This window comes from Lactuca saligna, chromosome 6 (assembly GCF_052625555.1).
Source record: "Lactuca saligna cultivar CGN05327 chromosome 6, ASM5262555v1, whole genome shotgun sequence".
Lineage (NCBI taxonomy): Eukaryota > Viridiplantae > Streptophyta > Magnoliopsida > Asterales > Asteraceae > Lactuca > Lactuca saligna.
Genome location: NC_136422.1, coordinates 153,772,854 through 153,789,219, shown reverse-complemented (window position 1 = coordinate 153,789,219; position 16,366 = coordinate 153,772,854). Strand labels below are relative to the sequence as shown.

Genomic DNA, 16,366 nt, shown 5'->3' with positions numbered 1-16,366 from the left:
ATGTTAGATAAGGTTGTTGTTTTGATAATTGAAGTAGTAACTAAAAATATTAATAAAATTGTAAAAAGTAAATATATTAAGATATGTTAGGTATAAACTTAAAGAAAAACTGAATAATAAGTACGAGTTAAAAAAATTAAGATCAAACAAACAAATTATCCAAAACCTCAGGGTGTAATTTGCCAAAGTTTTAACCTCCTTTTGTTGGGGTCTTTTTGACTTTTAGACATATCTGTGGACCCAATTTATGTATTGTTTAGAAGAAAACCACGCATCAGTGGCGCTTTATGGTTTCTTGTTTTCGTTAAACGGTGGTTTTAACTTGTCAACGTCTTGATCGATGGAAACCCGGCAAATCAAAACCTGGTGGTCGGTTTACAGTTTTGGTATATTCACTCCCTCGACCTATAAATACACAAATTTTCAGATTATTCCTTCATATCAAGCAATTAGCAAACTTAATTCTCTGTTTCAGCGATCAGATAACAAGAAGATTAAATGTCGAGCACTAACCAGGTGATTCGATGCAAAGGTAAGCATTTCATTTTTCTTTTGTGATTTCCCTATCAAGAAGAAAAAGTTTGGTACGGTGCTTGATGATGAGTGTAAATGTGACAGCGGCGGTAGCATGGGAAGCCGGAAAGCCACTAGTGATTGAAGAAGTGGAGGTGGCGCCACCCGAAAAAATGGAAGTTCGAATCAAAATCCTGTTCACCTCCCTGTGCCACACCGATGTTTACTTTTGGGAAGCCAAGGTAACCAATCTACTGGCCCTTTTACTTAAATCTCTGTCAAAAACTCAAATCCTGAATCTTCGTTTCCTTCCTATGAACTTTTCAGGGTCAGAATCCCGTGTTTCCCCGAATTTTAGGACATGAAGCTGGAGGGTAAGTTTTATTCTTGTATTAAATAGAAAAGGGTTTGTAATCGGATAAAAAATCTGATCAATTTAAGTGACGTGAACAGGGTCGTGGAGAGTGTTGGGGAAGGAGTGACTGATCTTCAGCCCGGAGATCATGTTCTCCCTGTTTTCACCGGAGAATGCAAAGAATGTGCTCACTGTAAGTCGGAAGAGAGCAACATGTGTGACCTTTTGAGAATCAACACCGATAGAGGAGTCATGATTCACGATCAAAAATCTCGATTTTCCATAAACGGAAAACCCATTTTCCATTTCGTCGGAACTTCAACTTTCAGTGAATACACAGTCGTTCATGTCGGCTGTCTTGCCAAAATCAACCCTCTTGCTCCTCTTGACAAAGTCTGTGTCCTCAGTTGTGGGATCTCAACAGGTAGAAAAACAAATTATAATCAACATTCTCCGATTACAATTCTAATGGGTATTTTCTTAACCTAAATAATCTTCGTGTCTTCAGGTCTTGGTGCTACTCTTAACGTTGCAAAACCTAAAAAAGGCTCATCAGTCGCCATTTTTGGATTAGGAGCTGTGGGGCTTGCTGTGAGTTTTATGGAACTTTTAACTTTCTCAAAAAAGGCTCATTCATGGCCAAAAAATAAAAAGCTAATGATTCTTGTTTGTGATCAGGCTGCTGAAGGTGCAAGAATTTCAGGGGCTTCAAGGATCATTGGAGTTGATCTCAATGCCAACAGATTTGAGCTTGGTAAGATTTTGCTGCATGAAATTGTAAATAAAAACTAGACATATGATATGATTGATGAATCTAATGTAAATTTTTTTGGCTTCAACAGCAAAGAAATTTGGGGTGACAGAGTTTGTGAACCCAAAAGATCACACGAAACCAGTACAAGAAGTGATTGCAGAGATGACAAATGGAGGAGTTGACAGGAGTGTTGAATGCACGGGTCATATTGATGCTATGATATCTGCCTTCGAATGTGTTCATGATGTATGAATTTAATCAATTCATCTCTCACTCATATAATGAATTAATGATTCATGTTTAATTACACAATAACAAACATTGAAAATTTTACAGGGTTGGGGTGTTGCTGTTCTTGTGGGTGTTCCACATAAAGATGCTGTTTTCAAGACAAGTCCATTGAATCTGTTGAACGAAAGGACTCTGAAGGGAACCTTTTTTGGAAACTATAAACCTCGATCAGATATTCCTTCTGTGGTTGAAAAGTATATGAATAAGGTAACCCGTTTTATAGCTTCAAAGTTGAATTATAATAGAATGATGAATTGAAATCTAACTAGTGTTTGGTTGATATGATTTTGTGCAGGAACTTGAGTTGGAGAAGTTCATAACACATGAAGTGCCTTTTTCTGAGATCAATAAGGCTTTTGATTTGATGCTTAAAGGTGAAGGTCTTCGATGTATAATTCGGATGGGAGAATAAATGGAAGGGAAAGTTTTTCAGAATGTTGTATTGTGGTTCATAACATATGACGAGTCTTCTTTGATCTTATTATAGATAACACATCGAGTGCCTTCTTTAATCTTATTATGTATGAATGTATTGGTAATGAAATCCCAATTTTCTCATCATACTGCAGTAGATAGCTTTTTTGTTTTAAAGTTTAATCCTCTTACCGATTTAATAGAACTTGGATGTTAAACGGTTCATGATACGATACTATGCAGACCTTGAACATTTAGCATTCATGTATATCATAGATTCTGCAAAATCGAACATGCAACTCACCTTGGTTTGATGTTTTATTGTCACCTTAAGCTCCATATGTATATAATTACGATTTCTACGCTTTCCCATCTAATATTTTAGTATATGATCACCTCTCTTAATGTAACATCGTGGATTGGATAAGAATAGTAACTATAAATTTCGGTAAATAAATATAAATTAGAATCTAAATAAACATTCATCAAAGTAACAAGTGTATCTTAAAGTCATTATATATTAACACAACTAAGATTGTATAACAACCACTTAGACGTACTAGATGTTTACTTTGGACACAATAATGTCATTGTGTCTACCTCGAGTGCAGTTCAATTGCCCACTTTTTATCTATCAAGGGTATTGTGGTAATGTTGATTTACAAGAACGATGTTATAAGGACGATTAAAAGCGAAGGTGTCGGTTAGAAATTGTCAGGATCGCTATTCATTATCGTATCCCAAGAGTCGATAGATGATGAGAGTAATCGTAGTCTACCCTTGACGAGTGTTAGTTGTTGTGTAAGTAGGTAGTAATAACCAGAAGCTATGGTTGATGGTATGTGAAATACTATTGGTTAAGAATCCTCGGAGGCATTGAATAACAACTTTATGTTGTGGCGAACATCAATTTTATTTTGTGGTGCATATTAGTTTTATCATGTGACGTGAGTGGATGATTCATAGTTTATTACACTGAGTCGACTCCATGAGTCGACTCCATGAGTCATGTACATACCGTCGTGGAATCGTGGAATAGGAGGGTAAGGTAAGGTACGTGTGTGTTAAATTTTGGAATTCGAGTAAGGTATTATCAAGAGGTTGATATCCTATCTAAAATAGAAAACATATGTGATTCTCAAAAAGGTTGTTTGATAGCTATGAATGGTAATGATGTTGTTTGGATGGCAATATTTCGTTGTTCTGTATTCTCAAAAAGGTTATTTGATTGTTGTTGACTGAGTTTAATGTTGACTAAGTTAGAACTTCTGACTGAGTACATATCCCATTGAAACTATGTTGTTTGATTATATCTTTCAGTGACTGTGGTGAATAATGAAAAAAGACCATATTACCCTTATGTTGTATATTGTGTTGGATAAAATAATGAGTAAATTACTAAAATCGTCATTATGATTTAGTTAAAATTACGTGTTTTGTCCTTAACTTTAACGTCCCAAAAATCTAAGGTAAAATTTTCATTTTTAAAACAATAATTCATATAACAAATTGTTCTCAAAACCATTCATGATAAAAATAACATTTAATCAAGAGAGTAAAAATTAGCAATGCGGAATAAAATCTAGGGAATGTTGTGCAGTCACATCGGACCCTTCCCTTTCGAACCGGAAGTACCTGAAACTATAAACATAAACCGTAAGCACAAAGCTTAATGAGTTCCCCCAAAATACCACATATCATACATATCAATGGGCCTAGCTCGCACATTGGGTTGAACCCATAATAATGGGTCTAGCTCATCCTACTCATTGGGCCCAACCCAACATACAAATAGGCCTAGCCCGTTACACAATGAGCGTAGCCCATGCTAGAATAATGGGCCCAACCCTCTCATGAAATTGGGCCCAAACCTACATGCATGCCCTTGGGCCCAACCCATCACACAAATGCAAGAGTCATAAAGACTGATACCGAGTTCCTCACACTGAACACATCCAAATTACGCTTATTCAATAATTAGGACAGTTTCCCGCAATTCTAGCTCCAATTCATATCTCCCCATTACAATGGGTAAAATACTATTTTACCCTTCCTATAGTTGGCCCAACAAAGCAAGGCCCAAAGCCAAAATGACTCAAGGCCCAAAAAACTGCCCAAAGTCTATCCAGGTATGTACGCCCTTTTTTTGCTCTCAGACCATCTCTATGGTTCTATTTTGTTACGGATTTAGTCCTTAAAAGAAGTACAATGACACTAATACCCTTATATATTTATTTTTTATTTTTTTCATTATTCATTTATCATTTTTTACAAAAGAAAAAAAGGACCGACCGTCCCTTTCCCATTTCTCTTCTAGCAACCTAGAACATCACTACCTACCTCATCGATCACTTGCACCACCGCACACCCATCACAATCCTCATCAGAAAATGAATAACCAAAGCTAAATTTTGCATAAATCAAATGAAACACAAAACTAAAATCGGAAACCATGACCGCAACCATGCAACACCATTACTTAACCTGTTTAAAACCCCCCATTGCAACCCTGCAAAACACCGCCACCATCCAAACCATTGCTACACTCATTGGAAAATTGATACCGGAAATCAAAATGAAAAGCAAAATCATGAACCCTAAATGAAAAGCAAAATTCATAAACCATATAAATTAAAACCCTTGTAACCAGAATCAAAATTAATCCACATAACCAAAATTGAAATTGATTTCTTTAGATCAAGACTCCCCGAAACCATAAATAAATTCGATTTCTAGGTGAGATTGATTTTTCTTTCAGGCTAAAGAATATAGAGAGAGAAAGAGGTGTAACGCTTGTTCCTGGTATCAGTTATTTTTCAAGTTTTTAGGGTTTTGCACTGGGACTCGACGAGTAGATATCGATATTGGACGCGGGACTTAGTGTCTGCTCGACAAGTTGCAAGGCCCCAACTCAATGAGTAGATGATGTAAAGGAAAACCCTAATTATCAGGGTTTTGTACCCTATTTAAAGAACTTATGGCTCATTTGTGGCCTTCCTCGTTATCCTTAATGTCCAGAGAGAAACCCTAGTCGTGCTTTAGTGCCTTCTTTAGTGTGTGTGTGTGTGTGTGAGAGAGAGAGAGAGAGAGCTTTAGAGAGTGAATAGTGTGCTCTTTGGAAGGAAACTTGAAGATTAAAGAGATTGAAGTGAGGAGGGGGCTATAGATCTGACATCTACCTTGTGTTAGAAAGCATTTCGAGGTAAAAAGTCTCTGCCTTGACTTATTGTTTCTTAGATGTTCTCTCATGTAAGTTTAGTGCATTTTTAGCCCATTTTGGAACCATTTTCGGAGTTGAGCATGATTTGAAGTTGTGAATTAAAATTTGGACACCTTACACCTCCTTAGGCCTAAAGATCCAAGCTTTATCAAGCTTTGGCCATCCTCCATGCCCTAAACCTTCTATTAACTTAGTTTTAGTGTTTTAGCCTCTTGAGGCCTTGCATGCACGTAAAGTTAGCAACTTTACTTGATATTTCAGTCCTAAGGGATTGGATCTGTAGTTTGGGGCTTTAGATTCGACTGAAAGGGATCAATATGTTAAGACAGGGGAAAACACAACAAGTTTCCCTAGCAACTCGACAAGTTGGATTAGGTTTTCCCGTTTTTGGTATACTGAGTGAACTCGGCAAGTAGGTTATGTTTTTCCCCGGTTTTCTGAACAACTGAAGGAACTCGTCGAGTTGCTAGATGCACTCGACGAGTTGGGTCAACATGGACTGTTGACCTTAACTGTTGATTTTGACTTTGACCATGAGTTTACTAGGGTTGACCATTCAGTATCTTAGGCCTTTTTGGTATTGGGTCTTCTCGAGTTATGCCCATTGATGGATTATGGACATTATAGTTTTGGGATTATTTTTTGGTTTGGGTTTTAATTTTGGATCATACTAGGCTAGGGGTAGAATGGTCATTTTACCCCATGTATAGATTGAGGGTTGCCAATTGGGTATAGTGATTAGAAGTGACGGCTCAGGAAGCTGGCGGGGCAGCAACTAACGATTTCACTCGGGAAAATTTTGTATTCGAGGTGAGTCTTCTCATCATACCAATAGGTCTAAGGCACCAAGGCCAGCACATTTTATGATATGTGGATTGTTAATTGATTATGCATAATATTGGTATGACTCTTGCATGGAAGACCCCGAGGGGGGGGGGGGGTCCCGTGGTAGTAGATTGAGACCATGTGGGGGTTCCCATGGCATTAGTGTAAGACCTCATAAGGTTTCTATGGATTCCTAGTATATTCGCATGTTTAGCTTGCATGATCTGTCATGGTAGTAAAGACCATGTTTAGCTTGCATCCCTATACGTTGTAAGCATGGCTTTTGTGGTTATGTAGCTTATATAGCTAATATGGATTATGTAATTATGTGGATTGTGTGGGGGTATGCTCTGGGGAAATCACTAAGCTTCGTGCTTATTATTTTGTTTATGATTTCAGGTATCATCGGTTTGGAAAGGAAAGGCCCAGTTGGATCGTAGTGCACACACCCGTGTTTTCTGCAATATGAGATTTTGGGATGAACTCTGATAAATGTTTTTAAATTAGCAATGTTTGGAATGTTTGGATTAAATGGTATCGGTGTTTTGATTATAATGAAAATGAAGTTTTAACCCTAAAGTTTTGGGTCGCTACAAGTTGGTATCAGAGCCTTGGTTTGAGGGATTTAGACATACTCTTCAGTGTGTTTGAAATCAAACTGAGGATCTGTAAAATTTTCAAAAGAAAAATGTTCTCGAGAAAAGAAACTTGCTAAGATAAGAAAAGGTTGTGGTGCTTACAATCCGCCAAGCTCAAGTAAGTTTTCCCAGAATACATGTATATGTTATTTGTGATGACTTTATTTATGAATCAGAGAATCGAAAGCTAGTTAGGGGTAGGAGAGATGCTTTTATATGTTGTATGAGCTGGTAGAATGGCATGCTAATGCTGAGTAGTCAGCGATAGATTGGCCTGATATGTGATGCTTGTAGCCTTGGAGATACTGGATGCCATGCTAGAATGAGAATGACTATTGGTATTGGTAACTGCTAATTTTATGCTTTAAAATGTAACACCTATTCCAGTCCAAAAAGAAACCCTAGTTGCATTTTGGTGCTTCCTTAAGTATGTGTGAGCCTTGGAGGGTGGAACTTGTGCTTTTGAGAAGGAAACTTGAAGGTTGAGGAGATTGAAGAAAGGAGAAGGCTTTGGATCCAGCATCTACTTGTTGTTAGCATCCATTTAGAGGCGGTTGAGTTGGATCAGTGTGTGGGATATATCTAATCTTAGCTTGTCAGTTCAACATTCGAGAGGCGAGTCTCCTCACCATACCAATGAATCTAAGGCACCAAGGCCAACCCATTTTATGATATGTTGTATACTAGTTGTAGTAAAGATATGTGGTATGATAGTTAGCTATATTCTAATTGGTATGCTAATGATTATATGATACTTGCAGGGAAGACCATGGGGGCCCATCATAATTGGACAAGACCATGTGGTGGAGCCCATGACTTAATAGTTAAACACCATGTGGGGAGCCCATGCAATTCGAATGAAAGACCATGCGTGAGAGCCCATGGCTTGTTGTTTAAAGACCATGGGGGAGCCCATGGCACTTTGGTATAAGACCATGTATGGGGAGCCCATGACATCCTTATATGTTTGTATGTATGGCTTATGTGATATATGTAGCTTCTATAGCTAATATGATATGTGTTATGTGGATTGTGTGTGGGGTATGCCCTGGGGAACTCACTAAGCATTAGCTTATAGTTTGTGGATTTGTTTTAGGTACATCCGAGCCTAAGGGCAAAGGCAAAGCTTGATGGCGCGGCGTGCACTCTCTCTCAAACGTTTTTATGGGACACTCTCATGATTTGGAATAAAATTGTAATTGATATGAATTTTGAAATTGTATTTAGGATTTCATGGTTTGTGGAAAGTATTTTGGTTAATAAAAATTAAAATTTTCTATTGAAAAATGGGTCGTTACATAAAAATTGTATACGGTTAGGATCTTACAGCCTTAGAATAATTGATTAGGCCTTATTTCCTATTCCTTGTCTGGTTGTGATACTAGGGTAGAGTCTATTATTAGATAATCTATTAGATCCTGTTCTGTGTATAATTTGCATGCATAAGGCAGCCGGCAGTAGGGTCGATGTGGATAGCATGAGTTGGGTTATGTGGGCTAAATATTCTATGATAGTTTGTGGATTAGAGTGCCTCTGCACGAATGCTGCTTGCTTTGTGCTTTGTGGAACTCTTAAATGATGGGAGTAAGCTACTAAGTAAATATGATGATATTTAGGAGGTGGATGGCTGGCATTATGAGGAGTTCTTTAGCAGCTGATGGCAGGGCGAGGTTGGGAACCTAGGAAAGCCTAGGATATGCTCCAGTGATTTTAGTGAGGCGGTTTGGTGAGGTTGGGAACCTAGGAGGTGCTTCGGTGGATACTAGGTTGCTTCTTAGTAGACATTTAGTGTATTAGTGGAGTAGGTGACTTAGAGGATTCAAGAGGATTGATGAGGAAAGTATGGATATGTGTGGAAGGTAGTATTGGGCCCGTACTGCTGAAAGCACATGATTCATACTCGAATCGGTAAGAGCCGTGGAGAATCTGAGAAGCTTATGGGAAGGAGAATTCTTGGTTATGCTTTGATCGTAGGAATAATTGCTTCGCATAACGAGGATAAGTACGTGTGGGAAGGACCAGGGTTTGGTCCTGGATCCATTGGTGAGCCAGTTAGTAGAGGGACTGCCAAGGTTTTTGAGTTCACCTTGGATCTTTTGTATAAGGCGGAACAGATTGATTGTGCGTTCTATGGCACTTTTGGGATTGGAGACTATGTCTCGGGGATAGTTTATAGCCTGATTTTGAGCAGTGGTTGCTCTATTTATTGCATTTCAGCCATTGACAATTGAACTGGTGAGTGTGTCAGGGTGCCAGACCCATGATAATATGAATCCCAGAGCTCGAGGGCGGGAGATTAATTTGGAGCACCTCGAGAAGAGAGGATCAGTTTAGGTACATTTAGTGGAGGGTCCCGGATGGAGACCCATGACTTCTGAACGGAGTCTGAGGGGCTGACAGGACTGAAGCCCGTTCAGTACGTGCGGGGAACTGTACATTGGAGTTTATCGTTCCGGGGGATTGGGCTGCTACAAGTGTGGCAAGGTTGGTCATGTCAGTAGGAATTGTCCACATGGGGAAGCTCGTTATGTTTTCACTATGATCAGGTGGGCTGCAATAAGGTCGATTTTCAAATGATCAGGTCAGGAGGGGGTGCGCCTACTATGACTATTGTGAGGATCACTGACAGACGAGAAGGTGGGGCAGGAGACCCAACAGAGACGGGCCACATGTCGCAGTATCAGACGGCGGAGATCAGAACTTTAGCAGGCGAGGGTACAAGGTATGTACATTTTTGCTTTCTTACTAGCTTTACTTGTATTTTGTTGTTGTTATCTTGCATTAGTGTGAGTAAGCATATTGTTGGGGTGTTATCTCTGTTTGTGGTTGAGATATATATTCAAGAGGAGTTATATGCCACCTGCATACCATGAATCTTTGGCGAAGTAGTACGAGGTCGTCTCCTTTTCCATGCAAATTTCACAGTGTTTGAATGCCATCTTGGGTATAGTTGGGGTTGGTTCAAGGGCTTGTATGAGGGAATTATGACTAGGACTTAGTAGCCTTAGTAATTGTGCTTGTAAAGGTTTTTAGGGTTGTCGAAGGAAGTGAGAGTTGTTGCTGAATTTTTGATTGGAGCATCCGACCTTTGGACTTCGAGATCTGAGTGTGATATCAGTTTGAGCATCTGGAGTGATTGGCATTGTTGGGATTCTAGAAGTGTTAGCTGGTTTCGGGAATTGTGTTGTTACTATTTTTGGTAGGCATCGGTCGTCAACAGATTCATCATTGGAACAAAAGAAGGATTGGGAATCCTTCAATTTTCATATGCCGAGCAGACTTAGTTGAGTCTAAGTGGGGGAGGACCGTTCGGATATCCAGGACAGAAACGAGTGTGAAACTAGGATGCATTTTACATCCTCATCGGGGGAAGGAAAGTGGCCTTAGGGGCTGACTGAATATAGGATGTTGCGGGATAAGAGTTCGGGAAACTCCCCAACATTTGGATTGCGTCTTCTTGACGTCAGATAGCAGACTTTTGGGAAGGGGACCAGGTTGGGTTCCAGTCAGTAATTGAGGTTAGTTTTGGAGGATAGACTGTGTGGGTGCTCAACCTTGAGAAAGTGTTGTATGACTACGGGGGAGTCGTAGCATTCACTAATGGTCAGTTAGGGAGAACGTATTGTAAGACTACGGAGGAGCCACTTCACTCACTAATGGTTAGTTAGGGTGAAAGTGTTGCAAGACTATGGGGGAGCCGTACCATTTAATAATGGTCAGTTAGGGTAAAGGTGTTGTAAGACTACGGGGGAGCCGTAGCATTCACTAACGGCCAATTAAGGAGAAAGTGTTGTAAGACTACGGGGGAGCCGTAACACTCACTTATGGTCAGTTAGGGTGAAAGTGTTGTAAGACTGTGGGGGAGTCGTAGCATTCACTAATGGTCAGTTAGGGCAAAAGTGTTGTAAGACTATGGGGGAGCCGTAACATTCACTAGAATTCATATAGTGTGAGAAGTGTTGTAAGACTACGGGAGAGCCATAGCATTCCATAGAAGCCGAATAGCATGGGAAGTGTTGTAAGACTGTAGGATAACCGTGTCATTCTTAGATTCTTTTGGAAGATTTAGGCTAGGGTAGGCCAGTTCGAAAGGTTATGGGAAAGCCACAGATTAATTAGAATCAAGACAGAAGACGATTGTTTGATTAGTTATCTGTGGGCGAGCCTAGATGGTTATAGGAATTTGGGATGGGACAAGTAAAGACTGTTGAGTCAAGGGTTTGGGTCTTGAGTTGCAGGATCATGTGGATAATTTGTACACGACGTGGTAGGGCTACAGTTGGGTAGTCCTAATCTTGAACTCTTGGGAACCTGGTGGTTGGACCAGGTGCGAGACTGGTAGCCTTGAGGATCGGCTAAGGCTATATATTTATCGGTCAAATAAGGGATGTCGAAAGTAATGGTGTATTATGCAAATGCAGATTCGTGGAACTCGGGGTAGGAGCGGAGTATCACTTCTCTTTAAGAAAGATCCCGAAATGGAATTCGCGCATGTTCAATAGAGGATTTCGTTTCAGTGAGATGAGATTTGGGAGTATCTATATGCCAAGGGAAACAGTTGCGAGGTCCAAGGGTAATGGGTCCACTTAGTTGATGGAAACCTAAGTTATTGTGACGTGTCCTGATTTAGTCTTAGCCATGAAAGAGCCACATCGTACTTGAAGTGAAGAAAAGATAGGGCGATGGAGACCAGGGGCGATGTAAGATTACATTGGTTCTAGTAGCCGTCACTTTTCATATTAGATTCTGTGGTGACAAGTTGTCAGGCTATTATTGTTGGATGTATCAGAAGGATTGATGGAACCATGAGTAGCGGTATAGCTAGGGCATTTATTGCTAGATGAGGTCTCTTTCGGAGGTCGCACGGGGCAAGTGTGAGGTTGCTAGTCGACTCAGCAACTAGGAAGGAATCTGGTATTCCGAATGAAGGCGTTCGGCATTCGGTTATGGTAAGTGAATTCATTCAGTTGGTAACACCGAGATAATCAGGATTGGAGAGAGTCTGGTGTGGTTGGGTCCTATTGCCTTTTGGAAAGGCCATTAAATGATCAAGGTGACGGTTATAAATTTCCAATCTTAGTTACTTTAGGAAAATGTGAATAAGGTGTTAACCCATGAAATTACACTTTACACTTTGTTTAAGTCATTAGTGGAGCGTGTGTGGTTAACCGACACACTAACCTGGACTTAACAAGGTAGGCGAAGGGTGGCTAAAGGTTTATCATAGGTCGGTGGAGCGTTTGTGGTTAACCGGCACATTGATTGAGTGATAAACATTAAGGGTACCAAGTAATTTGCATGGTTACTTCACACCTTGCTTTGTGATCCTCCGCATCCCAGTCACAAAACCTGAAGGGCACACTCAAGACTGAAACATGCCATTGAAAAGTTCAATGAATCTCAACGAATCTAGGAGTTTCAAAACCAATTAAAGCCTAATAATTTATTTCCTTTTTCATGGTGGAAATTGGTGAATAGTCATTCACCTACCTTCAAATATTTTATAGCTTGGATTACGACATTCCTCTTCTAAGTTATAAAATATTGTGTTGGGTCTTAGCCTTAATATTACATTTGGGTGTCTTATTAAGGACTATTTTTATATCTAATCTAAACTTGTCTTTCTTCTTTTCAGATGTCTTCCAACAATGATGCTTCTGGCTTAAACCCTACAAGCTCCTTCTCTCTCATGAAACTTTGAGGGAGAGTCATCTTTGATGGATCCAACTTTATGGATTGGATCAGGAACAACATGATGGTCACTCAATATGAGGATAAGGAATATGTCCTCGACAAGGCGCTTAAGGAACTTGAGTTATCTGCTACTCCTGAGGAGATCGCTGAATACTAGGCACATGAGAAAGATTCTACAAAAGTGGCATGTATCATGTTAGCCACAATGACAGCCGAGCTCCAAAAGTCCTATGCATGAGGACTACTATCCTTTTGAGATGCACCAGGATTTGATGGACCGCTACCATCAGAGTGCTCGTCAAGAGCAATTTGAAATCATATCCTCTATGATAACAACTCGGATGAAGGATGGTGAACCCATCACGGGCGACATGCAAAAAATGCAAAGGTATGTGGACTGTTTGCTGAAACTGAATGTGAACTTCCCCGAGAAGTTGCCAATTAACATCTTTTTGCACTCCTTACCTTCGTGTTATGATCAATTCCGTATGACATACCTCATGAACAAGGAGGAAGTTACACTCAACAAACTTCAAGGACTCTTGAAGACCGCATAAATTGGTCTTAAGAGTAAATCGGTTGTTACCACTCCTACTCCAACCGTGGCCCCTGTCTTGGCAATCGGGCAAGGCAAAGGAAAGAAAAGGAAGAGCACTTCGAAGGGTACCAAAGGAAAGTCCCTTGATGGCTCCTCTTCAAGTGGAACCAAGAAAGGTTTCGTTACTCCTTCTGCTAACCCTAAAGAGGCTGAATGCTTCTATTGCCATGAAAAGTCGCACTGGAAGCGAAACTGCCCAAAGTACCAGCAGGATGTGAAGGATGGGAAAGTGAAACCCAACCATGCAGGTATATACACTATATTGTCTAATAATTCACCCCATTTTAATTCTTGGGTCCTTGATGATGGGTTTTGAGCATTCTAACACTTCCTAAGTGTACATGCAACCCTAATAACCTTGGATCTATGTTTGTCTAATTTGTCATGCAAAGTTGAATTCCAAGGTTATATCCTATCTAGCATACATGGGGAACAATTTTAACATAAAGTATAGATAGAATAACTTACCTTGTTGTTGCTTGTGTTCCTTGAAACCTTGTGAGCCTAGCACCTCAAGTGGTGATGCCTCAAATGCTTCACACAACACCAAATGCTCTTGGAAGAACTTATGAGAGAATACACACTCTTCAAAATCGGCCAAGCCCCCTTATTACTTAGTGTATATGTGTAACCGATTTGGGAGGAGATCATATTACTTATATAGTGTTGACACATCTAGGGTTAAACCCTAATGTGTCATGACTCTTCATTTCCATGACCCATGGGTTTGTAACTCCCATGGAGCATCCATGGAGCATCCTATGGGTGGAACCCAACTTGATGATCCATGGAGCCTTTTAGCCCACTATACAAGATATGGATGATTTACTTAATCAACCCATATATTTAATTAGTTATCTTTTGATCACTTAATTAATTCTAAATTAATTCTTGATCAAACTAATCAAATAATATTATTAATATATTAGAACTTATAATATATTAATAATCTCCAAGCGTTATTTCTCTCATTTAGTTTATCCAATTGCATGGTGCCATGCAACCCAAATGGACCATGCCGGGTCGGGTCAAGTACATACCAGAAATAGTTATGGACTTAGACACCTTATCCAACAGTCTCCCACTTGGATAAGTCTAGTAACTATTACTGCAAGTATGACTTCAGGAACCGATCGGCAATCGTAGCTCTTTACAAGGTTTCTCGAAACTTGAGAAGATGATGGTACGCCATTTAAGATAAGTGATCATATAATCCTCTGTTCTAGATATCAATCGGACAAATACATGGAACAATGTCTTACTTATTGTCCAACATTTGTTTCCCGATTTCCGATTTGTTTGACAAAGAACTTTATTGAACACATCAATCTAGTTCTGACCGGGCCCGGTACATAGGTCAAAACAAAATCATCGAGGGGCCCAGATATCAGCTTCTAATCCAAGAAGGAACAGATAAACTTCGACTCATATGTTTGTTCTACTACTCATTGAATTACACATAAGAGCACGATTTTATAACATCGAGTTACCAATGCGTTTTTCGTACAATCAATGCATAACCAACTCGTAAGTAACAAATCATATCTCTAGGTTTAAAGACTTATATGATATTACCGTCTCACGATCACTCGAGATAGAATTCCATGAAGTGATTCCAGTGAGCGTGGGTTGAGTCCAATGCTCAGAACTTATGAGCACTCATGATTGTTGTAGCCTTGTCCCAGACCTCTACAACCAAACATGACAGTCTTGATTCATACCTACTTCCGACATATGAACGACTGTGGAGGTTTGAATAATATGTTATACCAAACAAAATTATTCTGGAAGTCAAAACATGCAAAAGAAATATAGTAAACGATCGACAAGAGATAGCAACACTTTACTCATAAACAAACACTTTTATTCATCATCGAATGTCAATTACACTTTACAAATTTCAAGATTATCTAACTACTAAATCTAATATCATCCTTCAGCCCTATGCTCCGAGCATGCTGGAGATGCTTAACCCGAGTCAGTCCCTTCGTGAGGGGATCTGCTGGATTCTCATCTGATGATACCCTCTTTGCCACGAGGAGTCCTTCTTCGATCCGATGTCTGATGAAATGATATTTTCTGTCAATGTGTCTGGATCTCCCGTGATCCCTTGGTTCCTTGGCTAAGGCAACAACACTTTCACTATCACAGAAAATTTCCATCGGCTCTTTAATAGCTGGTACAACTCCAAGGTCTCCAATGAAGTTCCTCAGCCATAACGCCTCCTTTGCTGCTTCGCTAGCTGCAATATACTCTGATTCACAAGTAGAATCAGCCACTGTCTCTTGCTTGGAACTCTTCCAAGAAATTGCTCCTCCATTTAGGGTAAAAACCCAGCCCGACTGAGAGCGGAAGTTATCCCTATCAGTCTGGAAGCTAGCATCACTATACCCTACAACTCTCAAGTCATCACTTCCACCGAGGGTAAGGACCCAGTCCTTAGTCCTTCGTAGGTACTTGAGAATATTCTTTACCGCAATCCAGTGTGCCTTGCCAGGGTTCCCCTGAAACCTGCTAACCATGCTCAAGGCAAAGGCTACATCAGGTCGAGTACACGTCATAGCATACATGATCGAACCTACAGCCGAAGCATAAGGTAATCGACTCATTTCTGCTACCTCAGCCTCAGTGCTAGGGCTTTGTGTCTTACTCAGCTTGGCGCTACTCTGGATGGGCAACTCTCCTTTCTTGGAGTTTTGCATTCTGAATCTCTTTAGAATCTTCTCCAAGTAGGTACTTTGACTAAGTCCAATTAGTCTTTTACTCCGATCTCTCAAGATTCTTATCCCCAAAATATAGGCAGCTTCACCAAGGTCCTTCATAGCGAAACACTTTCCAAGCCAGGACTTTACTTCCTGCAGGGTTGGAATGTCGTTTCCTATGAGTAGTATGTCATCCACATACAATACCAAAAAGCTAACTATACTCCCACTAGCCTTGACATATACACAAGATTCATCTTCACTCCTAGAAAAGCCAAATTCCTTGACCTTTTCATCAAAGAAAAGATTCCATCTGCGAGGTGCTTGCTTTAATCCATAAATGGATTTCTCAAGCTTACACA

At 39.9% G+C, this 16,366-nt stretch overlaps 1 protein-coding gene across 2 annotated transcripts; it reads left to right on the top strand.

The window, feature by feature from the left end:
• The first annotated feature begins 353 nt into the window (after window positions 1–353).
• Window positions 354–2,474, top strand: LOC145000411 (alcohol dehydrogenase 2-like). Of its 2 annotated transcripts, XM_078959635.1 has the most exons (10): window positions 354–386; window positions 476–532; window positions 619–755; window positions 841–887; window positions 967–1,292; window positions 1,377–1,459; window positions 1,547–1,622; window positions 1,711–1,868; window positions 1,959–2,120; window positions 2,209–2,474. In XM_078959635.1, exons 2-10 carry the CDS (start codon window positions 499–501, stop codon window positions 2,323–2,325), a joined length of 1,140 nt encoding a protein of 379 aa, XP_078815761.1. In that variant the 5' UTR covers window positions 354–386; window positions 476–498; the 3' UTR covers window positions 2,326–2,474. The 2 variants fall into 2 exon arrangements, with proteins under 2 accessions (XP_078815761.1, XP_078815760.1); XM_078959634.1 differs by lacking the exon at window positions 354–386 and having other exon boundaries at window positions 394–532.
• The last annotated feature ends 13,892 nt before the right edge of the window (window positions 2,475–16,366 follow it).

Bases quoted from the DNA above. Each gene is read 5' to 3' on its own strand.
- LOC145000411 (XM_078959635.1), top strand. From the start codon at position 499: ATGTCGAGCACTAACCAGGTGATTCGATGCAAAG. The intron at 756-840 runs GTAACCAATCTA...TGAACTTTTCAG, and splicing joins TTTACTTTTGGGAAGCCAAG to GGTCAGAATCCCGTGTTTCC. The intron at 2,121-2,208 runs GTAACCCGTTTT...GATTTTGTGCAG, and splicing joins TTGAAAAGTATATGAATAAG to GAACTTGAGTTGGAGAAGTT.